The sequence below is a fragment of the Carcharodon carcharias genome, chromosome 16, assembly GCF_017639515.1.
Source record: "Carcharodon carcharias isolate sCarCar2 chromosome 16, sCarCar2.pri, whole genome shotgun sequence".
In the NCBI taxonomy this organism is placed as follows: domain Eukaryota; kingdom Metazoa; phylum Chordata; class Chondrichthyes; order Lamniformes; family Lamnidae; genus Carcharodon; species Carcharodon carcharias.
Window position 1 is genome coordinate 57,298,631 of NC_054482.1, and position 25,302 is coordinate 57,323,932.

The window sequence follows — 25,302 nt, forward strand, 5'->3', positions numbered from 1 at the left end:
CGATAGATAGCAGTGGTCATAGAATCATAGAAAGTTTACAGCACAGAAAGAGGCCATTTGGCCCATCATGTCTGTGTTAGCCAAAAAGCAAGCCACCTAGTCTAACCCAGTTTCCAACATTTGGTCTGTAGCCCTAGAGGTTACGGCACTTGAGATACATAACCAGACACCTTTTAAATGAGGTGAGGGCGTAAGGATATGAAACTGAGTCCTTTGCTGAGCACTGAACATTCAGCATCTGATGAAGAGTCATACAGACTCGAAACGTCAACTGTGTTCCTCTCCGCAGATGCTGTCAGACCTGCTGAGCTTTTCCAGCTATTTTTGTTTCAGATTTCCAGCATCCGTAATATTTTGCTTTTACCTTTTAAATGAGTTGTGGTTTCTGCCTCTACCATCCTTTCAGGCAATAAGTTCCAAACCCTTACAACCATCTGGGTGAAAAAAAAATTCCTCATCTCCCTTCTAATTTTTCTATTGATCACTTTAAAGCTATGCCTCCTAGTCACTGACCTCTCTGCTAAGGTAAATAGGCCCCTCCCATCCACTTTATCCTGGTCCCTCACAATTTTGTACATCTCAATCAATTCACCCCTCAGCCTCCCCTGTTCCAAGGAGAATAACCCCAACCTATCCAATCTTTCCTCATACCTGCATTTTTCCAGTCCTGGCAACATCCTCGTAAACCTCCTCTCTACCCTCTCTAATGCTGTTACATCCTTTCTGTAATGAAGTGACCAGAAAGGCACGCAATACTTAAATTGTGGCCTCACTAATGAATTGTACAGTTCCAGCATGACTTCCCCGCTCTTATATTCTATACCACGGCTAATAAAGGAAAGGATTCCATATGCCTTCTTAACCACTTATTGACATGTCCTGCTACCTTCAGCAGAGGACTTTCATTCCAAGGTCCCTCACTTCCTCTACACCTCTTAGTATTCTCCCATTAATTGTGCATTCCTTTGCCTTGTTTGACCTCCCTAAATACATCACCTCACACTCCTCCAGGTTGAATTTCATTTGTCACTTTTCTGCTCACCTGACCAGTCTTCCTGCTATCTACAGAAGTCCTCCTTGCTGTCAACCATGCAGCCAATTTTTGTGTCGCCTGCAAACTTCTTGATCATGCCCCCAACATTTACGTCCAAATCGTTACTGTATACCACAAAAAGCAAGGAATCTAGCAGCAGATCCCTACTGAAAACAGCCTTCCAGTCGCAAAAACACCGTCAAAAATTACCTATTGTTTCCTGCCACTGAGCCAATTTTGTATCCAGCTTGCTACATTCCCCTAGAGCCCATGAGCTTTTATTTTACCCCGTCTGCCATGTGGGTAAAGCCTTGTCAAAAGCCTTGCTAAAATCCATGTAGACCACATCAACTGCACTACCTTCATCAATCCTCTTGTTACTTACTCAAGAAAATTCAGTCATGTTAGTTAGACATGATCTTCCCTTAATAACTGTTTACTTTGCTCAGTTTTTCCTTCCTCCTGCCATTGATCTCGTTCACCCACTTCAGACTATTGCATAAAGTTACAAGTAGCCCCTTACCCACTCAGTCTTCTTTTCCTCCGAGAGACCAGACTCTTAAAACATAAAGTATTTCTTAATTTATTTCATCTTCTCTCCTACCCTCTTCTAAATTGGCGGTGTTCTACACTGTGTCTTGGCTATTCAACTAGTTTCTGAATACAAAAATAAGTATATTTGGATTGTTTAACAGTTTACCTGTTTCTTGAGTGTTAATCTTGTCACACTGAACCTCCTTGGATTTTTGTGCTCCACTGAACGTCTGCGCCATCCTTTCAATGTAGCGATCATTGCCAACTCGCTCCTTGCAGAGTTCAATATACAGCTGGTTTCTTTGTCTTAAAAAAAATGCCAAAGTTCATATGAATAACTCGCAGCTACAAATGTTGGGCGATACCAGAATAGAGACAAAGAGAAAGACAGCAAGGAGTTGTCATTTTACCCCTTCTCTCCTTAAGGTACTAATTCCATGAATGCCAGATGTTCTCAATGTAGTGATCACTGTCATATTGGAAATGCTCCTCTAAGCCTAGGGATTTGGGGTTGACAGGCTATTTGACCACGCAAAATTTACAACCAAATTTAATCCTGTCTTTATTGGAGTGAAACATACGTGCATTTTCCAAATATTAATCAGGAATGGAAACATCAGATGATTTTTCACCTACCCAAATATGTTTCTCCTATTGTCATTAGAAAACAAGCTTTTTTATGTAACCTGTCCATACAACTGTCCTGGTTGAGATTGCCTACCTCACCATAGAACAAGATCAATGGCAGGAGAAAGGAAAAACTGAGCAAAGTAAGCAGTTCCACAGTTTTGAGATCCTCAGGAATAAATTAATTAGAAGACTTTGTGGCAAGCCCATAATTCCTACAAATGAAAGGGCAATTTTATTCATGCAACATCTCGTAATGTAGTGTTGCCCAGTAATTAACCATCCTTGTTAATTAAATTTAATGACTGGAATTGACAAACTCTCTCATAGGGTGGTATTTAATAGAGGTTACAGGGGTCTCACCTGCCAGCTGGAGAGCCAGCAGGAGCCCCACATCTCCTTCTTTAAGAAGGCCCACCTATTCGGGTAACCAACGGTCCCATTTTTTACGGGCATGTCCCAAAGTTTAGCTGATTGTTCTTCGTCTCATATTGTTTCCTCTTGGAACTGCTTTTGACCCATATTTCTCAAGTGATCTGGAAAACCTTCTGGAGTGGACTCTCAACTTACACCCACCCGGCTGTATCTTTGGTTTTTGTGTAGTCACACTGCGCTCTCACTATTGGTCACAAGGTTGCATTGGAGCCCAAAAGTAACTAAACTTGCAGGTTTGAATCCAAATCTTGTTAAGGTGCCCGGCTCCCACCGACCACCACAGCTGTCTCCACATGGCTGGTCGAATTCTGCCCTTTGTATTCGTGGTGAAAGCGAACAATTATAGGCAATGGTGAGTATGTGCCAACTGCAGAATGTGAAATGGAGAGAAAAAGATACAGCACAGCAGTGGGGATGGAGTGGAACCACAGTAATAATATATTCATCAGTATTCATCATTTAGTATTATCTATTGCTCAATGTTTCTAAAACTTAGGCCAGAATTGAGTTGCCCCAACAATCTCCCAATGTGGAGTCAGAGGAAGATCACCAGAATCCATACAGAAATGACATCAATTGGTAATAATAATAAATAGCTGCTTACACAATTTCTCTGCCAAATTCTCACTGGAGGGCAATTGGAACAGCCCTCATGAAATTTAAGATGCTGGCCAGGTCTTCTGATCAGGATCAGAAACCCTGGCCAGGATTTTCAGCTTGGCATGCAGGCCCGCGCCCGGCACGCACGAGCGTAAAATAGTGCATGATGACGTCAGTCAACTGTCCTGATGTCATCGCACACTTGCGCGATATTTCAGTCAGCAGGTGCAGGTGACAGTCGGCAGCGTGCCCACCAACAATTCAGAAGGCTGTTAAGCCCGTTAATCAATTAATTAAATTGTATTTTTCCCTGCCTGTCCAACCTTACGGTTGGCGGACGGGATGAGGTTTCCAATGTTGAGTAAAAAATAAAATAACAATGTTTTAAACTCATTTTTAACATGTCTTTGCTCATGTGACAGAGTCACATGAGGAGACATGTTTTCCTTTTTTTTTGAAAACTTTATTTTTAATGGTAAAAATCTTCAGTTCCCTGAGGCAGCTCTGTGCCTTCATGGAGCTTTCACTGAGCGCACCCGCACGCATGCACACATTTCAGTGCCGTGCCCCCACCCCGGCAGCGCTGAGGGTATCAGCACGTGTTTCATGCTGGCTGGCTGTTAAATCATACCAGCCTGAAATCATAGTCGTGGCCCGATCGCGGCTGGCAGACTGTTGCGCAGCCGTTCCTGGGCCCATCCGCTGTGCCCGAGGGGAAAATCCTCCCCGCTATTTCTGATCCTGATCAAGCAAAAAAAAATGCACAATTACCTTCCTCTGATTTTTCTGAGCGATCTTCCGAGGGAGGGTCCTTTACATCCGACTCATTGCAGCAAATCTCGTAGGAAACAGTGCAGAGAATCGGTGCAGAAACCACATCCCTTTTTTATCACAATAGCTGCCACATTCTGCTAATTAAAGCGTTTAAACGTCCAAAAGCTTATTTGAAACCAGCTACGGAGAGAAAATAAGTGTGTAAGGTAAGTGGGTGAGGGGCAGGATGGCAGGTGTGTGAGTAGGTTGACAGATGGGTGAGGTGCGTGGGGGTTAGTTGGGACGGGTTGGGGGCTAGTCAGATTGGGTTGGGGTAGTCAGGTCGGGTCAGGGGGGTTAGTCAGAGGAGGTTAGTGAGAGTGCTTGGGGTGTCAGTTGTGTAGTTACCCAGTAATTAGACATTTTTTTATGTCGAACATTTCCTGGATAACTATCAAAGTAAGTAAGTCGGAACCGTCCAAAGTCTCTGACTCTAACTCAAAGTTGGTGAGTTTCTCGGAGGGTCTTGGGAAACAGGGGAATTGCCCATCAGATATTCAAACTTCTCAGGCAATTCCAACAGAGTGCTTACATTGGGACTTTTGAAGGGTCCCATAGCGCATCTCTGGGGTACATCCAATCTCCAACCATCTGGAGACCTGAAGATCTGGGTCCTTATTTTGTGATGTATTCTTATGTTCAAGGTGAGGAACGTTGTTACAGGGGTTAGGGACGTACATGCGTACACACACAAACACACTCATTCACACATTTCAGGTATTTGCACATGGACTGCAGTGGTTCAAGAAGGCACCATCACCTTCTCAAGGGCACTTAGAGATGAGCAATAAATGCTGGCCTAGCCAGCCAAGCTCACATCCTTTGAATAAGTAAAAAAAATCCACTGTCAAAATGAAATAAACCTAAATCATGCACAGCATGGGTAAATGGCAATTAAATTTCTACTCTCACAGTGCTGTTAGACAGGGAGTTCCAAGATTTTAACCCAGCGACAGTGAAGGAATGACAGTATAGTTCCAAGACAGGATGGTGTGTGGCTTGGAAGGAAACTTTCAGGTGGTGGTGTTCCCATGTGTCTGCTCCTGTTGTCCTTCTAGGTGGTTAGAGGTCGCGGGTTTGAGCTACAGTGGTGGAGAGTGTGAATGTTTAAATTGGAGGATGGGGTGCCGATCAGGCGGACTGCTTTATCTTGGATCGAGTTTCTTGAATATTGAAGCACTGCTGAAGCATTCGCAACAATCTTCAGCCAGAAGTGCAGAGCAAATGATCAATCTTGGCTTCCTTAGAGGTCCCCAGCTTAATTAATGCCAGTCTTCAGCAACTTTGATTCATTCCACATGATATCAGGAAACGGTTGCTTCATCAATGACCTTCCTTCCAACATAAGGTCAGAAATGGGGATGTTTGCTGATGATTGCACAATGTCCAGTACCATTCGCGACTCCTCAGATACTGAAACAATCCATGTTCAAATGCAGCAAGACCGTCCACTATCCAGGCTTGGGCTGACAAGTGTCAAGTAACATTCATGCCACACAAGTGCCAGGCAATGACTATCTCCAACAAGAGAAAATCTAACCATCGCCCCTTGACATTCAATGGCTTTACTGTCACTGAACTCCCCCACCATCAACATCCTGGGGGTTACCATTGACCAAAAACTGAACTAGACTAGCCATATAAGTACTGTGGATTTAAGAGCAGGTAATAGGCTAGGAATCCTATGACGAGTAACTCACCTCCTAACTCCCCAAAGCCTATCCACCATCTACAAGACACAAGTCAGGATTGTGATGGAATATTCCCCACTTGCCTGGATGAGTGCAGCTCCCACAATGCTCAAGAAGCTTGACACCATCCAGGCCAAAGCAGTCCGCTTGATTGGCACCACAACCACAAACATTCACTACCCCCACAACCGACAACCAGTAGCAGCGTGTACCATCTACAAGATGCACTGCAGAAACTCACCAAGGCTCCTTCAACAGCACCTTCCAAACCCATGACCGCTACCATCTAGAAGGACAAGGGTAGCAGATACATGGGAACACCACCACCTGGAAGCCACTCATCATCCTGACTTGGAAATATATCGCCGTTCCTTCACTGTCGCAGGGTCAGAATCCTGGAACTCCCTCCCTAGCTGCACTGTGCATGCACCTACACCACAGGGTAATGTAATGATTTAAGAAGGCAGCTTACCACCACCTTCTCAAGGGCAATTAGGATGGGCAATAAATGCTGGCTAATAGCCAACAACGCCCACATCCCATAAATGAATTTTAAAAAACTGTTGTTGTTGAAGCCGCAATCATTCAGGGAAATAGAATATATTCCAACACACTCCTGACTTGTGCCTTGTAGATGGCGCAAAGGCTTTGCAGATTCAGGAGGGGAGTTACTCACCTCAGAATTCCCAGCCTCTGACCTGCTTTGTAGCCACAATATTTCTGTGGCAGGTCCAGTTCTGTTTCTGATCAATGATAACCCGAAGGATGTTGATGGTGGGAGATTATCAGCCTAAACCTGAATGTTGTCCAGGTCTTGCTGCATATGGACATGGACTACTTCAGTACCTGAGGAGTTGCAAATTGTACTGATCATTGTGCAATCATCAACGAACATCCCATTTCTGACCTTATGATGGAGGGAAAGTCATTGATGAAGCAATGAAGATGGTTGGGCCTAGGACACTGAGGAACTCCTGCAGCGATGTCCCGGGATTGAGAAAATTTACCTCCAATAACAACAACTATCTTCCAGAATGCAGGTGGGAACTCATTCTCTGATCAAAGAGCTGGAACTTGCAGAGATTCAAGGATACTGGAATTGCCCAGAGAAGGAGCCGCTGGAGTGGGCGTGGCTGCTGGAAGTTAGTTCAGAGATTCTCAGAAGACGGCTATATTTTCATGTATTAGTTGCCCATTAGGTAATGTTTAATTAATGTTGCTTTTAGCGTGTTTGCTACAGTAAAAGTCTTAAAATATGAAACCTTGTCATGTGGTCCTTTGAGTCAGTCATTGGGAATTCAAATCTCTTTTTAAAAGTTATCAGTCTGTGGAGACGTAACAACATTAGGACTAGTGCATCCTTGCAGAATCTCCAAACTCTATCATTTGGCTCATAAGAACTGAAGGGCTTTAAAAGGTTTCTGTAGCTCAGTTCTGCTTAGGCAAAGAGCTGTTAGTCATCTCCTCCAGGTGGAGACACCTTGTAGACCCTCACCTGTAGTGAGAATGTCTGCCACTCTACACCAATTCTGATTATCATTTTGGTTTACCAGTCTGCATTCTCCAGGAAAAGCAGCATGTGGCCTTAGACACACAGTAAATGCTAGACAATATCCATTCCAACCTGATCCCAAATTCCCTCACTTTCATTGACTAACTTCAGAACAAAACAGGTCAGTGAACAAAGTTGCACTTAACCTATTAATGCACTAAGAATGCTATCCTGAATTTTCACACACCTGAGTGCTGACCCAGCATTAATTTCCTGTATCGACATGATTGGCTGGAGCAGGTTGATCTCCAGGCATGGAAAATGCTTATGTCATTGGGACAGAAAATAACGTGCTGCTGCAATATGGTTTACATCAGTTTAAATGGCCACATTACAGATGACAAATCTTTTTGCTAGAAAATATTTGAGAAGGCTGTGGCAGATCATTTTGTGATGTTGAAAGTCATGATCAGTAATAAGACCTCTTTGGAACAGACAAAAGGAAGGCTCCAAGGAGGGCTGCAGTAAATAAGTGGAAAGAAATAGCCAGAACAGTGAGTCAGCACATAGCTACTCAATGCTACAAAAAGTTTAATGCCCTTACCAGGCAGCATAACAGGAACTGGCCACACCTTCCAAGAAGATTTGAAGTAAACATATCTACCAGTCACTAATGCTTCCTTGTCATTGGGCTGGATTTTCCCGCAAGCCTCAGGACCCTGACATAAGGATCAATTGGTGGTCCTGAGCCCACACTTAACATCAGCACAGCCGACTCAGCGACCTTTTGGGAGGTGACGCCTAATAGGCCGCCTTTGAGTTTACTACTCAATTAAGGATGTTGGGTGGGATTTTGATGCTGCAACGGCAATCAGAGAGCTGGTTGCTCTGAACCTTGGCAGCCCCACCTCGAGAGATGCACGCTACTCAGGCAAATTGGGGGCCATAATGTGTCTCAACAGGGAGGTGTCCTCTGAAGAATTGAACATTCAACAAAATAAACTGGTCACAGCTACAAGGCCATCATTGCAGAGCGGGGAGCCCATCCTCTCACCCTTGTAAGATTGTTGCTCTTCAAGATCTATATCAATGATCTGGGTAAAGGCTTTGGAGGATTTCTATTATTACAATCCCTTTAGAAACTGTTAACATTTAAAGGGAAATTCAAAGTCCCAGTGATTAACTGAAAGAAATTACATCACAAGATTTCACATTTTTAAACAAAAACAAACTTTATTGTATATATTAAAAAAAGAAAGCAAGCACTTAACACTATGGTTTATAATTATGTATGATATAAATAGTTATACTTTTACTTCCCTGCCGCTCCCCACTCCCCCAAGAGTTCCCATTTCATACAAAATCTTGAAGGCTCATTCACTTTTCCTGGGATCCACCCAAGAGTAAATCACTGCCCTCTGGAATTCAACTAGATTTTTTCTCAGTATTCCAGCTAATCTCTGAGGTATCAAATTGCACAGGGATCTTTCCATTAGCTTTTGACTAAGTGACCCTCCAACTTTCTTTTAAGACCTCTCGACTGTGGACACCTCAACTCCTTGTCCTGGCTTTGGACATACCTAGACTGCTTTCTCCACTCTGCTCCTACAATGTCTTTACAGCTCTTTCCATGCTAACTGTTCAAGCTGACTGCTTTCTGCCACAGGGTTTTCATTGCAGATTTCTTCCTCTAGCTCCCAGCTAGGAAAATCTTCCAGCTTATTTTCCCCTCACAAAGTCTAAGTGAGCTGCAACCTACACAAGACCAAATCTGCAATTGCCTTCTGTTTGAACGTGCAGATAAATTAAGCAGGAAACATTCAAAAGAGAGCTGGATGCGTTTCAGGAAAAGGCTGCTATCACTGTGGTGCATGTGGTGCCATTAAAGGGAAAGCAGTGAACCAAGACAGAAGAAATTGTCTGAAGGATTGAAAGGGACAGGGAAGGTCAAGATGTGCTAATAATGCATTGCACTGTCACAGGTCTTGGGACTGGAAGCGCTGAAGATAAACAATCTGAAGGTAGCTATGAATGTAGAATGAAATCATCAGCATAAGAATCGATAATTGAATCACTTGGGCTGATTTTCATTTGTTTGTAGCCATGATTTTAATGTGCACCAGGCAGGAGGTAAACAAAAAGTGTAAAATAGGAATTGCTGACTATCGGTCAGAAGCCCATACACTGGTAATTTTCATGTGGACTTCAATTTAGACAGCCGCCAATTCCATCTAAAATCAATGGGGGGCTAATTAATATAAAAAGAAGGCACCATTACATCTTTAGAATCCCAATGCTATTTGTCCAATTCCTTATAACCACTTCCTAAACCCATCTACAAACTGTGGCAGTGTCAAGGATGGGTACGTGGTGAGAGATCACCTGTTCTCATACTACAATGCTGTAATTCAAATTACTATATTGCAAACATCTTGCTGTTTGTTTATTGTTGTTTTTGAGTAGTGCTTTTGCTTGTAAGTATTTGGACATTTTTCGGTAAACTTAAGTGGGTACAGATCTGAAATGGAAACCCTCCTTCAGATTTCTGTTCTAACTAACGACAAGAAGCAGCAACAAAAACTGAAAGGACCATACCTGGCTGCAGCTGCAGGGACATTTGGAGAAGCAAGAGAATTTGCAGACATCCTAATCATCCCAATACACTGTGTAAACCCAGAGTGACATATCTGCAGTTCACAGAGGTGTAGTGCATTTGGAGGCTGTGCTTCTCCAGGGAAACTGTCACTGACCTATGCTGCTCCTTGCAATCAAACTTGCAACTCTCTGCAGTCCGAGTTATTACAACTTTCAACTTCTTTGGCTTTGAATCCCTCCGGTCTGAAATAGGGGTATCAGCAACACTAGTCAGTCATCAGTTCATGCTTGTGTGGAGCAGGTGACTGATTTCATGTTTGCTAAATCAAATAAGTTCATCATGTTCACTATGGACAACCTGGGTCAGTAGGGTAGCGCTCTAAGATCTGTAGATTTTGTAGACCTCCCTCATGTCCAGGTTATCATTGACTGCAAGCACATCATCATAAGGGCTCCTACAAATAAGTCCATTATGTTTATGAATCAAAAGGGACTACTCTCTTGTGTGCAGCTGGTGTGTGATTACCAGCTGCACATTAAACAAGCTGTGCCACTCTTCTCTGAGCTGCTGTGACACTTTCATATCCTCCTTCCCTGACTCTTTGATCTTGCATAACAAGGAAAAGACTAGTTGCTTGAGGTAAAGGACTATGCTCTGCATACTTGGCTCACAAATCTTCTAGGGAGCTTACCGGGATCGGGGAAGGTGGTAGCATAGTGATATGGTCACTGGACTAGTATTCTAGATACTCAGGGTAATGCTCTGGGGACCTGGGTTCAAATCCCACCATGGTAGATGGTGAAATTTGAACTAAATAAAAATCTGGAATTAAAAGTCTGATGATGACCACGAAACCATTGCCAATTGTCATAAAAACCCATCTGGTTCACTAATGTCCTTTAGGGAAGGAAATCTGCCACCCTTACCTGGTTTGTGACTCCAGACCCACAGCAATGTGGTTGACTCCTAAATGCCCTCTGAACAAGGGCACGTAGGGATGGGCAATAAATGCTGGCCTAGCCAGCGACGCCCACATCCCATGAACGAATAATTTTTAAAAAATGTCAAACTGCACTGACACATATTCAGCACTCATCAAGCAGATGACAAAGAATGTCACAGGTGACAATGAGGACTGAGATGAAGTTGGAGGGCAACCAGCCTGTAGCTAAAATGCTTTGGAAGTAACTCACTTTTACTTTGGGATGGTAACTAAAGACCAAGGTAAACCATCTCAACCTTGGAAGAGACTTTAACTTCCAGATATCATCTGCTTAGCCTCAGTCAAGTTCCTGCTCAAAACTATCAGGAAGTGCTCCCTTCAGCAGCAGAATATTGGACAGCAGGAGGTTGCTGCGAGGAACCCTGGACTCAGGTAAGTCATGGGAAGGGATTTTCTTGAGAGGCTCATAATACAGGGGAGAGCAGGGGAAATCCTGGGAAACTGGAGGCTTAAACTTTCCTTGAAGGCTGGAGATGCGCTCTGGTTCCTCTGGCCTCATAAGAAAAATAAATAAAACTGATATTTTAGATCTGTTCTGGCTCCAGGTCCATCCCCTTCCCATTAGACTGGCATGGTGAGAAAGTCACATCAGCTTCCCCAAGCAGGTCTCCAATTAAAATACTGTAGTGGTTTAATCGGAGCCAATCTGGAAATTTAAAGAAGACGTTCCCACCTGATTGGTGGGATAAGATAAAATCAAAGACGACAGGAAGAGAGCAGGGTTTTAGCTGGCAGGCAACAAGTATGTTTAAGAGTAGGAAGTCATTGAAGGAAACTGAGTGTGCACAGCGCAAGATATCAAAGCAGTTACTAAGAAATAGGGAACAAAGGATGAATATTTTTCTGCCAGTTTTGAGGGCAGTAACAAGTCTTAAGTGGGTGAGGGTAAGCAGAAGATGTGTATTGAAATGTCCTATTCTGAATAGATGAGAGTCTTGTGCAACAGGGAGGAAATGAATGTAGTGCTGGGGAAGAACTATGGTTGGTTGTAAAGCCATATTTAAGAGAAGCATGAACAGGAGCCTTATTTTGTCTGTCTTCATAAAATCATTTAACATACCCTGCGCTGCAGCCAAGTTCTGGGAACAATATGGATGACATTGAAATGCTCAGCCTACTCCCTCCATGCTTGCTGACTTATTTGACATGGCGCCATCAGACATCTGAAGACTGGCCTTTTTCAAGGCTCTGATTTGTTCAATGAGCACCTCCACGGTTCTATCTGAAAATTACAATACCCTGACTGTAAACATTGTGCCAGCTGCACCTGCAATAAAAACCCACCTTCCATTTAAGAGAAACAAACTGGTTTTTAGAAGCAGCGAGTCCACTGGATTTCCCATTCTCTGAATGGCAAGCTACATACAAGCAGGGAGTTAAGAGCTGGAAGTTCACCAATCAAATTTAAAAGAACACCCAAATGGGTCAGGGCAACTTTCTATGTCATTGCCCCACCCACCATTAACCCCAGCCATGCCCACCTCACAGTGATGGCTTTACAATGGATGGGTGGAGACCACAAGACCATCAAAGGAACTCTAATTTTAGACAAGGACTCAACATGTCCAAACACCAGTCAAGTTTGCAGTCATTTCAACTAACTCTCACCAAATTTACAGCAGGTGTATGTCAGAACAGCTGCAGAATTCTGCTCCAGAATCTTTTAATACTCTATTTCTGCTGGTAACATTTTTTTTTAACCTGTAGTGACAAAGTCCAGCACTCTGACAGTTTGAATTTTAATATACCTTTATTACCTATTTTAAATTAAAACTTTGCATTTTGTATATGAGGGATCTAGACAGAGTAAATAGGAAAAGCTGTTCCAAATAGTGGAAGAACTGAGAACCAGAGGACACCAATTTAAGGTTATTGACATAAGAAGCAACAGTGACATCACAGTGTCATAGTATCTTTACAGTTCAAAAGGAGGCCTTTCGGCCCATCAAGTCTGCACTGGCTCTCTGAAAGAGCATTCCACCTAGTCCCACTCCCCGCCTTATCTCCGTAACCTTGTACATTCTCTCTTTTCAGATGGCAATCCAATTCCCTTTTGAATACCTCAATCGAACCGGCTTCCACTGTCCTTCAGGAAGATTGTTCCAGACTCTAACCACCCTCTGAGTGAAAAAAATTCCTCACATCACATCCACTCCTTTTGTCAATTATTTTGAATCTATGCCCTCTAGTTCTTGATGTTCTCTTAAATGGGAACAGATTTTCACTATTTACCCTGTACATATCCCTCAGGATCTTGAATACCTCTATCAAATCTTCTCTCAGCCTTCTTTTCTCCAAGGAAAACAGTCCCAATGTCTCCAATCAATCCTCAGAGCTACAGTTCTTTATCACTGAAATCATTCTTGTGAATCTTCTCTGTGCTCTCTCCAATGCCTTCACATCCTTCCTCAGGTATGGTGCCCAGAACTGGACACAGTATTCCAGATGAGGCCTAACTAAGGTCTTATACAAGTTCAACATGACCTCCTTACTCTTGCCCCTATATTAAAGCCTAAAATACTATATGCTTTATTAACTGCTCTCTCAACATGCCCTGACATCTTCAATGACCTATGTATGTATACACGAGGTCCCTCTGTTCCTGCACCTTTTTAGAGGCTATCCCTTTATTTTATACTGTCTCACTATATCTTTCCTGCCCAAACAAATCATCTCACACTTCTCTGCATTGAACTTCATCTGCCACTTGTCTGCCCAATCCACCAACATGTCTATGTCCTTTTAAAGTTCAAGACTATCCCCATCACAGTTGACAACATTTCCAATCTTGGTGACTTCTGCAAATTTTGAAATCATGCCTTGCACACCACAGTCTACGTCATTAATATATATCAAAAAGAGCAAGAGTCCCAACACTGACCCCTGAGGAATTCCATTACAAACATTCCTCCAATCTGAAAAACAACCATTTGTCACTACTCTCTGCTTCCTGTCACTCAGCCAATTTCTTATCCAAGTGTCTACTTTCCCTTTCATTCCATGACCTAGAATTTTGCTCACAGGTCTGTGTGTGCCTTTTGAAAATCCACATCACATACACCACATCAACAATGTTTCCTTTATCAACATTCTCTGTTACCTCCTCAAAAAACTCCAGCAAGTTAGTTAAACATGATTTTCCTTGCTGAATCCATGCTGGCTTTCCTTAATTATCCTGTACTTGTCTAAGTGATCATTGATTTTATCCTGTATTATAGTTTCCAGAAGTTTCCCTACCACTGAGGTCAAACTGACTGGCCTGTAGCTGCCAGCTTTATCCTTGCACCCCTTTTTGAACAAGGGTATAACATTCACAGTTCTCCAGTCCTCTGGCACCTCCCCTGTGTCTAAGGAAGACTGGAAGATTATCAATTTCCACTCTCACTTCCCTCAGTACCCTTGGATGCATCTCATCCGGTCCTGGTACCTTATCTAATTTAAGTAAAGATAATCTTTCCAACACCTCCTTCCTCTTGATTATAAGTTCTTCTAGTGTACCAGTTACCTCCTCTCTCACCTCAGCCTGGATAGCAAGTTCGCCCTTTGTAAAGACAGATGCAAAGTACTCGTTCAACACCTCTGCTATTTCTCCACCCCCACATGCAAGTCCGCTTTTTTGTCCCTAATCGGCCCTGCTCTTTCTTTTACCAACCTTTTATTATTTACATTCTTATAGAAGACATTGGGATTCCCTTTTATGTTCGCTTCCAGCCTCTTTTCATGCTCTCTCCTTGCTTTTCTTATGAGGAAATTTTTTTTTTTCTCCAGTGAGTGATTAGGATATTGATTGCACTACCTGAGAGTATGGTGGAGGCAGATTTAGTCACGGCTTTCAAGAAGGATTCCATCATTATCTGAAGAAGAAATGTTTGCAGGGCTACGGGGAAAAGGTGGGGAGTGGGGTGAGACTAGATGAGTTGCTTTTGCAGAGAGCCAGTACAGACATGATGAACTGAATGGCCTCCTTCTGCCTGTAACCATTCTACAATTCCATGGGTAGAATTTTCCACTTGGTGTGCAGGTGAGCTCCCAATATGCTGGAGTGTGAAATAGCAAGAGTCCTGACGTCATCACACACTCCAGATATTTTGGTCAGCGGGTGCGTGTGAGAGTTAGCAGTGCACCTGCCCAAAATTAGAAGGCCTATTAAAGCCATTAAAGTAGCAATTGAAGGCGATTTTTCACTGCCTATCTAACGTTACGGTTGGCGGGCAGGCGAATCTGCCAGGCAGACTTTGCCTTTTTGATGAAACTTCATCCAAGGGTGGGATGGGGTTTCCACTATCAATTTTTTAAGAAGTAAAAATGTTTGGACAGAATTTTCATCATCTATATTTTAATGTAAGTGAATCTGATGTGTGGACATATTTTTCTGTAGTTTCAAATCTTTATTGATTGGTTTTAAAACTCGTCAGCTCCGAGGCAGCTCTCTGCAGCTTTCATTGCACTTTCCCTCGCAACCATGCAGACTTCAGCACTCGTCCTCTTCCCACTCCCACCTTGGCAGTGCTGAGCCTTTCAACGCACATTTCACGTTGGCTGGCCGTTAGTTGGCCAGCCAGCGTGAAATCACAGTTGGGGGCCGATCGTGGTGAGCAGTCTGTTCCCCGGTCACTCCCAGGCCTGCTGAACAAGTCTGCCCACCGACCCGAAAATTCCACCCTATGATTCTATATATGAAGACAAAGAGCACAGTTTCTGCAGGCGCAGAGGCAAAATGCTGCTGGCAATAAATGCAAATACTTGCCACCAACGCGCATGATCCTATGGCTACTATTTTGTACCAGCTACAAGTGGGTTAAACCCACACAAGAAAGTTACAACCAAAATCATTAAATTTATATGCAATTTCTGACCAACTCTGGAATTGTTCTGCAGTATGAACAAGAAAAGTTTCAAGACCAGCAGGCATAATACTTTGAGAAACTGTTTCCAGTGAAAGTGGCTCAGGTATCTAAATGATATGTTAAATCAAGCCAGTTGGCAGGATGATATAATGAAATATGTAAGAAAAAAATTACTTGATGGATTCTGCTTCCGCTGAATCCACTGAAACCATTTCTACGGGCAGGTCCAGAAAGGTAAATGTTTCAGTCTCCGTCAGAAACACATCTACGATCTTATTAAGATCATCCTCGTTCAGCTGTTCTCGTACATCTTCTCTTCGGATTTGGAAATCTGAAACCATAAGCATGATGTAAGGGGACACTGAATAATAATCAGGATTAGGATCAAAGGCTGATAGGCATGTTCAAATTTCTGAAGGGGAATAGGCGGGAAGTGGGGGTGAGTTGGAAAAATCTGTTCCTCTAGTTGGTAAGTAGAGGGCATAAATTTAAGATTATCAACAAAAGAATAAAGGGAGCAATTAGGATAAATATTCTTATGTTGAGGGTAATTAGGAAAGGAAATGTCCTACCAGACATCGCACTGAAAGGAGAAACGATAATAACTTTTAAGAAGAAAAATGGAAAATAAAAATATAAAATATATGGCAGAATTGGCCCCAGTGCAAAGGTCAAAAGGCCTCTTTCTATACTGTAAATTTTATGATTCAATGATTTTTCCACTCTTCAGACCAAGAGCACTATGGTCAACTGAAGTATCTTTGAAATCTCCTTAACAGTTCTCTTGAATACCCATCCAGTATCAATCTTGTAAATTTTTAAGAGGGTGGGGGTGCTCATTACTATGATAAGGTTAAGCTACTTCCAAATTACATAAAACACAAGCATAAGTAATAAACCAGGAGAGTATACTACACATTATACAGCTACCATAAGGTGCCATGTGATTGAAAAAGGGCTTATCAGCATTAAAGAGCAGTACATAACAATACATGTGTAGAGGATCTGTACTGTTGTCGCTACCCGTAATGTGTACTGCTTGGACACCATGAAGCAGTCTTGTTGAAATTACAAGAAATCTTTACTAACATTATCGAATTATGTACGTGTCTACAGTAGAGGGTAAAAGTGTGGAGAGGACCCCTTACCAGGTCTTTACATGTTACTACCTATCTCTAGGTCATGTGCCTTCTTATATCACCATGCGGGCGGTACTGTACTCAGACCCATGTTAACCCTTTAGGTACCAGATCCTCTACCATACCTCCTCCCAAGGCTTTATCCCCTGTATATAGACTGAGATTAGTTTACTTACAGTTAGATTCAAGTCATACATCGCTCTAAGTCTTGTGTACTTAACTTTGGTGTTGCAACTATAAACTATTCTAACTCTAAACTGCTTCATGATTAACATACAACATTAACAGCATGTGTTAACAATGTTCTTACAATCCCATTTCAAGTCTTTGAAATTGGAGATTCAGGTGGCCTGGAGGTCTTGTACCCCTGCCATGTCTCATTTGCCACCCAGTCACGAAAGTGGTTGGCTCTAGAGGTTCTTGATCTTGGCGGTGGTTTCGAGGTTGTATCTGGATGTAGGCATGGCTTCATGCACTTCTTCCATTGACAGATGCTGCACCATGCCCAGTCAGTCTGATTGATGTGGCAGAGATTTGCTGTAGTGAGTGTTGATTGTTTCTTTCTGGATCGACAAAAGCAGAGTTTGTCAGCTTGTCGGTGGTGTTTCTTCTTCTTCTGCCTTGTCCGGTATCTGGAAGCTCTCTGCCATTGAGGGAAAGCAGTCCTGTGTATGAAAAAAAAGTGGAGAGATAGCTCACCTTTGTGCAGTTGTGTTTGTGTGAGGCTGGTTCCACCTGACGCTGTGGTTTCAGCACATTGGTTGGCAGTTGTTGAGGCTGTCAGCGTCTCCACCATCGGCACTATGGTCACTGCTGGAGACAGAGGCTTCTCAGGAAGCCATTCGGCTCTGGCGTCACCTTGACTGGGGATGCTGTGTTAACCTCCTGCGTGGTGGTTTGGTCTGGCCCTTGGGTAAGTTCGGGAACTGAAATGAAGATGAACAGGCCTGCTCCACAAACAGAGAAGAGAGGTTACAATAAAGTCAACTAATTAATGGTGTGTAGTGGTTGGGCCTTCGGGAAGATGCTTTTCAGGCTGGGTGAAAACCATGGTTGTCATTATATCTGCTGTTGATTGAAGGAGAACAAGGGCTAGTCAGGTGTTGTTGCTGAGGAGTAAAAGGGCTGGTTCCACAGGACGTACATCAGCTCCATAATCTGTTTGTTGCCAAGCCTCAATGGCTCTTGAATGATACTCCTGAAAGCTGGACTCCCCTGCACTGTAGAATGAGGTGTCTGTTATTCAGATCAGCGGCCTTGGAGCCACAGTTCCTCAACCGAAACTGTCATTCCCGCGCCAGAATCTAACTTAAAGTTGGTTAGCTGGCCGTTCACAGAAATGCCTGTGATCTGGAAGAAAAGCTGCATTGTTTGATGTCACCCAGGAAGGAAGGCTGTGTGTCTTCAGGCTCAGTGGCCTCAATTACATGGGTGGCTCTCAGGTTGTATCTGAGATGCTGAGGTCGTGACTGGTTCAGCTTACTTAAGAGTCGCTGTCTGTGGCAGCGGGAGCATTTGGCAGCACTTGCAGGTCATTGGTCCTTCCTGTGAATGCACTTCGCAGCGCAGTACCAGCAAGGTGTCTTGGCTGGGTGGTTGGGGGATGGCTAACCTGGCTCATACAGTCCCTACAGTTGTGTGGCTTGATGTGGTGGCCCAATGTGTGGCTTCTGCCCCATGAAGTGCCTTCCCCTTGGAGAATGGTCCTATTTTGGTCTCACAGCACAGACAACCTAACTAGCTGGACACCTTGTCAAAAGTAAGGTCACCTTTGGCTTGGAGAAGGTTTGAGAATGAATCACCACGGTTCTGACTCGGATGAGTTTGGATTTCAGTTCACTGTAAGTGCATCCTTCTGCCATGCAGTAAAGATCATTGATAAAGGAAGTGACAGGCTCCCCAGGCTGCTGAACTCTCCTGTTAAATTTGGTGTGTTCCAAGGCTCTATTAAACCTCAGGTTGAAGAAAAATTCAAAAGATTTTAAAACATCGTCAAATTTAGCAGACAATTCATCAATGGCTTGCCTGGCAATTATATCGTCTGCAATCGCCCCAGTTGAATAAAGTAATGTGCTAACTTATTCTGCCTTGCTTTTTATTTAATCCTGCAGCAACTCAGAAACCCTTTTCTTCAATAACTCCAATTGTGAGACTGGTCAAAGACATAGGTGAGGCCCATTGGTGGCGGTAGTGAAGAATTGTGTTTCAACTTTAAAATAATTTAATGTGTGGGTGTCCCTTTACGAGTGAAGGGAATTTCAAGATGGCGTCACTGGTATTGATGAAGATGGGATTTTTGCACGCTTTACAGTTTCAGCACAAAACTCAAAATGGCAGCAGACACCCCTGGTGAAGAAGAAGCCCCAAAATGGCTGTGGGTTAGGCTGCTGCTGAGGGTTGTTTTAGTTGCGACTGCATGCTGCGGGTCGGGGAGAGGTCAAGAGGGTAGGATTCTCAATGGCCAGGCAGCCAAAGAATAACAAGGGACCCAATTTTTTTTTTGTTTCATTCCTCCATGTTCAATCTCTATTTTTTGGGGGTTTTTTTGTCGTGACGTTCCAGACTTGGGGATTCCAGACTGCCACATCGGGAGGGTGCAGTATCAGAATTCAGGCTAGTGACAAAATGCACAACAGAGTTTCTGCCTGACTAGATTTTCAAAAAAAGGTTCATAGGACTGGCTTGCCTGGTGCTTTGGAAGGATTTTATCTCACCCTGCAGGCTACTGGCTGCTGGTTCTGCTTTGTTGAAACTGGTCTTCCATAGCAATTCAGTGCAGACTTTTGCTTGAGCTTAAATTGTGCCTTTTTTTCTGCTGGCAGGCTCTCGTGCCCCTGGAGTTTCTCAGGTGAGTTTTCGCAGCATCTTGCTTCTTGAGGTTGTTTCAGGACACAATCATTGCTGGTGTCCTTTTCTTGAGAGTTCTTCAACCTTTTACAGTCTTTTAGAGAGGATGTGGATTTTAATTCCCCGCCGCCACCATTGTTATGAGTTCAAAGATTACAGTCTTTCTACTGTAATGTCTTAATTAAACTGAATGTAAGTTGGCTCCCCCAGCCCTGTGCTTCATAGCAGAGGTGACAATGACTATGGTAAGCCAGACAGGATATGTAGTAATGGCTGCATTTCAAAACCCAAACAGCCCCCTTTTCATAATGAACAAAAGACACAAACATCCCCCTTTTCCTAATGAGCAAAAGACAAATTTGCATGCATTATCATGCATAACTATGAGTTACCCAAGTTACCCACTATACCATAACTGTTCTCATGCATTAATAAGCTGTTCGTTATTCTGGTCAGTCTCTACACATACATAGTTGTTAAATCATGCAGGTCTCTTAATGGTACATGTGAGTGTTGTCATTGACTGTTCCTCTCGGTGATGTTCCCTCTCCGGGAAGCGTTGTTTCCATGGCACTTGTTGCCATAGTGACTGTTGTGGTTACATTTCTGTTGTTGGGGTCTGGTAGGCCCCTGGGTCTGATGGTTGTTCTGTTCTCTGTGCAGCTGGTAAGATCCCATCTTCCTGCAGTGATGGAATAGCTTCTCTAGTTGTTCGAATATGCCTGCGGTTGCACTGGTATATTTGGTTGTTCACTTCCACCGCATATGATTGAGGTGACAACTGCTCTACGCATGTTCCAAGTTTTCACGTGGGCTGACTCCTATTGAGTGCATTGAAAGTTTGTACCCCGATGGCTCTCCAGTGCTCAACTCTGGCAATGATTTGGTAGTCTTGTCAAAATGAACTTTGGCTTTCTGCCATTTCACTTTGATTTTTTCACGTGCGCCTGTTATTATGTCTGGCTTCAGTAGCTTTTTCACTATTAGAAGAGTAGTTTGGGTGCGAAGTGAAATTAGTCTTTGGACTGGATTGCTTCCCATACCTTCAGTTGGTATGTTTCTCCACTCTAGGATTGCCTTGTATACATCTAGGCTAGATTTGCACAATTTCTTGATGATTCATTTGGTGATTTGCACCGCCACCTCAGCCTTTCCATTCGAATAGAGATAGTACGGAGATGATGTATTTCAAAACCCAAACAATCATGATCTGTTCTGTTGTCAATACCTGTGATGCGTACTGCTTGAACACCATGAAGCAGTCTTGTTGAAGTTACAAAGAAGTCTTTATTAACATTACTAAACTACGTGTATATCTGCTGAAGAGGGTAAAGGTATGGGGAGGACCCTATACTAGGTCCTTATATGTTGCTACCTTTGTCTAGACTGCCCTGAGCTCTAAGTCATGTGCCTTCTTATATCACCGTGTGGGCGGTACTATATTCAGTCCCATATTAACCCTTTAGATGCCAAATCTTTCTCCTACAGTTAGTATGTATGGCAGTAGTATACACATTTTTCCCATTAGCATTGCCTTATATGGCCCATTTCCCATCACATGTATTAATTTGTATCATTGCTACTATTGCATTTGGGTCTACATTCACACTGTAACTGGCTGTGAAATATTGATGAGCTGAGGTTCAATGCTGTTACCCTTCAGCTTCTGGGTCTCCATAAAAAGGCAAATGAAAGTAAAGTCAACCAAGTTCCCATCCATCAAGTGAAAGAGTATAATTAAATTACGAAAGGTTGATAGAATTGTCATTACCATAACTTTATTTTCTCTTTACGTAAGGAAGGCTTGACCTACATTCAACATCTGATTACAACGGTGCAATTTAAATCAGAAACTCATTGAGCAAGGAATTACAATTGCAAATCTGCTTGCCTTAACTCTGTGATATGTTTTGCAGCATTTCTGAGAACGACCATTGAATAGATTGGTAATGCTGCCTGTAACAAAAAGCTGGCGGGTGACACTGATTAGGTTAAAACTGCCTCTATTCTTCTCAAATAATATTAATTCTGCATTACGAGGCCACTCCTAATCCCATTATAAAAATTGCAAGATTTTTATTTTCACACTATCAATGCTTAGATTCTTACTATCAAATTGGCAAGTGCTAAATTATAGACTCATGTCATTGAATCACTGTTGAGAAAGATCAACCTCATATTAGTTAAGACTCTGAAATTAGTGAAATCTTAATCTAATTCAAGTAGGTGCCGGCTTATTGCAAAATTGATTCTTAGGGCTGAATTTTGCCATTAAAAGGGGAGTACCTCATTTGGGCCGAAAGTATGAGGCGACACTGTTTCAGCTGGTGATATAACCCAGATGCCACATTGCTGGTAGCAGCCTATTCTCGGGCCACCAATTTGAAATGGCAGCCCACCCCCAAGTGCAGCAGCCCAATCAGAGAGCCGGCAGTTCAGCAGCCTCAGCAGTACCACTGCTAGCAGTGGCCATTGTTGAGGCTGCAACAGCAAGATGGTGCCTCAATGGCTGGGTGCCCTCAAAGACAGATGAATGAGATTGGGAGATGCCAAGGCCAGGCAGGCAGGCCCCAGCAATCAGTGGGGAAGGAGGGGTTTCGCTGAGGGCAGTGCCATGAGGGTGGACATTGTCACCAGTGAGGATTTCTACAAAGGGCTCTGCAGTGCCCAAAATGGAAGCCCCAACCCCTGTGGAACACCGGTGGGAGGCCAATTGGCAGTCTCCCCCACTCAGCAAAGGGCCCTCCCAAAACAGGCAAAATGTCCATGGCGGCAAGAAGTGGCCCTTTAATAGGCCACTTAAGTGGCTCCATTGGCCTCCCAGTGGGCATCCAAGAAACCAGCGTCCTGTCGCCTTCCTACACCATTTTCCCATCCCCAAAGGGCTGGGAAATTCTGGCCTCCGTTTGCATGATTTGACACTTCAGCCAATTTCATTCAGGGACAGAATAATAATGGCTAGCATATTTTTATTAGTCTTTTCCATCTTATTAAAAGAGTAAATTTGATAATAAATTCTGTCTCAGCAACAGAACAATTAATGGACTTGATATTGATAGAGAAAGCCTGCTCTTTCAGTTGCATCAGCATTTCCCAGCTATCCTGATACTTTGGGGGAGACAATGGTGTAGCGGTAATGTCACTGGGCTAGTAATCCAGAGACCTAGCCTAAGGTGCTGGGAACATGGGTTCAAATCCCACCATGGCAACTGATGGAATTTTAATTCAGTTAATAAATCTGGAATATAAAGTTAGTCTCAGAAATGGTGACCATGAAAATATCATCAATTGTTGTAAAAACCCATCTGGTTAATTAATGTTTAGGAAAGGAAATCTACTGTCCTTACCTGGTCTGGCCTATGCGTGATTGCAGATCCACAGCAATATGGTTAATTGTTAACTGCCTCTCTGCAATGGCCTAGCAAGCCCATTTGGTTCAAGGGTTATTAGGGATCGGGCAATGAATGCTGGCTCTGCCAGCGACAACCACATCCCATGAAAGAATTTTTAAAATGCCGATTCAAGCACCAAAATACTATAGCTGTAACACTATGTAAAGTATTCAGTTATGATTTAAGGTGATAATCTTACATTGGTGTAGACCTGGGACATCATGTTGAATAGCAGTGTCTCCAATGTCTTCCAATGAATCAGAAAAGGTACGACTTGATCGGGAGACACTACCACTGTCAAAAGTGGACCTGGAGAGTAGTGGAGAAAAGAAACATTTATTCAGAACATGAATCATGGTATCAGTACAAGAGAGCTTTAATTTTAACTGCCAAATGTTAAACATTGACTGTTAGGAAATACTCAAGTAAGTACAGTCTTTGCCCCTACATTTTGTGCCTAAATTTGCCTCTCCCATCTCTTGAATGGGCTGCTCTGCACAATGGGGTAAAATAAAAATGAAAATTATAAAGCAGATTCTGAATATACCAGGAGTAACGCACGGCAGAGAAATTGGGGAAGCGCCAAACTAAATTTAAATGTTCAGAAAGAAACAAATTGATATGTAACTGAATCATTTTAAAATTCCTAAAGGGTAATGTAATATTACATTGTTATGTTCTACCACAGGGTCACTTGGCTCACGAACCAGTTGCATGCTTATCTGTTGGCAGATGAGTCGATTACAGTATACCACAGACACAGAGACCAATATGAAATGAAGCACATGCTATTTTATTTACATAGACAACAAAGCACTAACATGATGTATACTTCCCCAACCAGACCCTACTCTAGACTAACATTAACATGGTAGCCTGTGCTACAGCTATTGGGTCTTACAGTCACATGGTCAATATGCTCACATTCTCTTAAAGGTGTATTACACCTCAGATTACCACATCCATGGACAAGGAAAATGAGGGGAAGGGAATCAGGAGAGAAATGCAAATAGAAAACAATGTGAGAAAATAATTACTGGACACATGGATGGCAAGGATGAGCGACAGGTTTCAATCGGAAGAGGGTTAGTGAAACAGTCAATGACATGGCTACAGGGTTTCCAAAACATTTTCTACAAGCCTGACAACATCTTCAAAATAAAATATTTTTAATGAGCGATTGGTGGTATTAAAGCATTAGACCTAGGAAGTCAAAGGTTTGTCTTTTTGCATCCTGAAGGCAGTCTTTCTGAAATCACCAGATCCACAAAATTTAAGCAAGACAAACCTGCATGGAACAAATGTACACATTAAAAGAACTGAGTTGTCTACACTTCAAAGGCTGAATTACCAGAAAAAGCAGAATACTGTGGATGCTGGAAAACGGAAATAAAAACAGTAAATGCTGGAAATACTCAGCAGATCAGGCAACATTAGAGAAACAGAATTGAGGTTTCAGGTCGATGACCTTCCATCAGAACTGGGAAAAGTTAGAGATCTAATAGGTTTTGAGCAAGGGTTGGGAGGAACAAGGTGAAAAAAAGGTCTGTGGTAGCCTAGTGGCTAGACTTTGGGATGTGGAAGGCTGCTGAGCTTCCATGAAGGACACTCCAAACTGCCTTGAGCAGCCCTTGGCCTAGAGAATGCTGTTGTAGATGGCAACTTCTTGGCTTGGGTGCAGCAATTTGGGCCAGCTGGCAACATGGCTCCAGGAGGGGCACTGGCAGAGTTATTAGCAGGAGAGCAAGCATGCTGTCTTCATGAGAGAGGACAACAAGTACCTCCTCAGTTGAGCGCAAGGCCATTCTCCTGGGGTGGCATTGTGCACACCCAATGCTCAGCTGGAGAAAAGAATGCTGGAGTGATGTAATGGCCTGAAGACTCCTTTCGACAATGGTCCACAGGATCCATGAGACAGCCATATGAGCTTCCATGGCAGCTGCTTGCTGACTGAAGCTATCAGAATTTTTTATTTATTCACACATAGGGCATAGGTCCCGGATTTGCAGTAAGTGCGGTATCGGGAAGGAAAAAGGTAGTTTTACCTGCTGGCCACAATGGCTGCTTTTCAGGGCATATCGTCCCACTTCCGGCCCATCCGCCTCATTAATAATGTATTCCCGGGAAACATGCCAGGTCACTGGCAGCAGTAGTCAGCGCTGACACCCTGCAATAGAGGACAGCCACCCAGTGCTAAAAGAGGATGAATGATCTCCCCCATTCCGCCAGGGAAAGTCATTCTTCTCATCACTC

At 43.1% G+C, this 25,302-nt stretch overlaps 1 protein-coding gene across 4 annotated transcripts in view; it reads right to left on the reverse strand.

Annotated features, from left to right (window-relative positions):
- The window catches only part of dnai4 (dynein axonemal intermediate chain 4), a 179,742-nt gene that overhangs the window by 99,114 nt on the left and 55,326 nt on the right, over positions 1-25,302 (reverse strand). For 2 of the 4 annotated variants that reach the window (XM_041207630.1, XM_041207629.1), the window contains exons 4-6: positions 23,249-23,358; positions 15,846-16,002; positions 1,734-1,873 (exon numbers count right to left, since the gene is read on the reverse strand). In XM_041207630.1, the coding sequence (XP_041063564.1) occupies positions 1,734-1,873; positions 15,846-16,002; positions 23,249-23,358 (407 nt within the window). Of the gene's footprint in view, positions 1-1,733; positions 1,874-15,845; positions 16,003-23,248; positions 23,359-23,717; positions 23,909-25,302 lie in introns of those variants that run through there. The other 2 variants (XM_041207632.1, XM_041207631.1) reach the window with 2 other exon arrangements.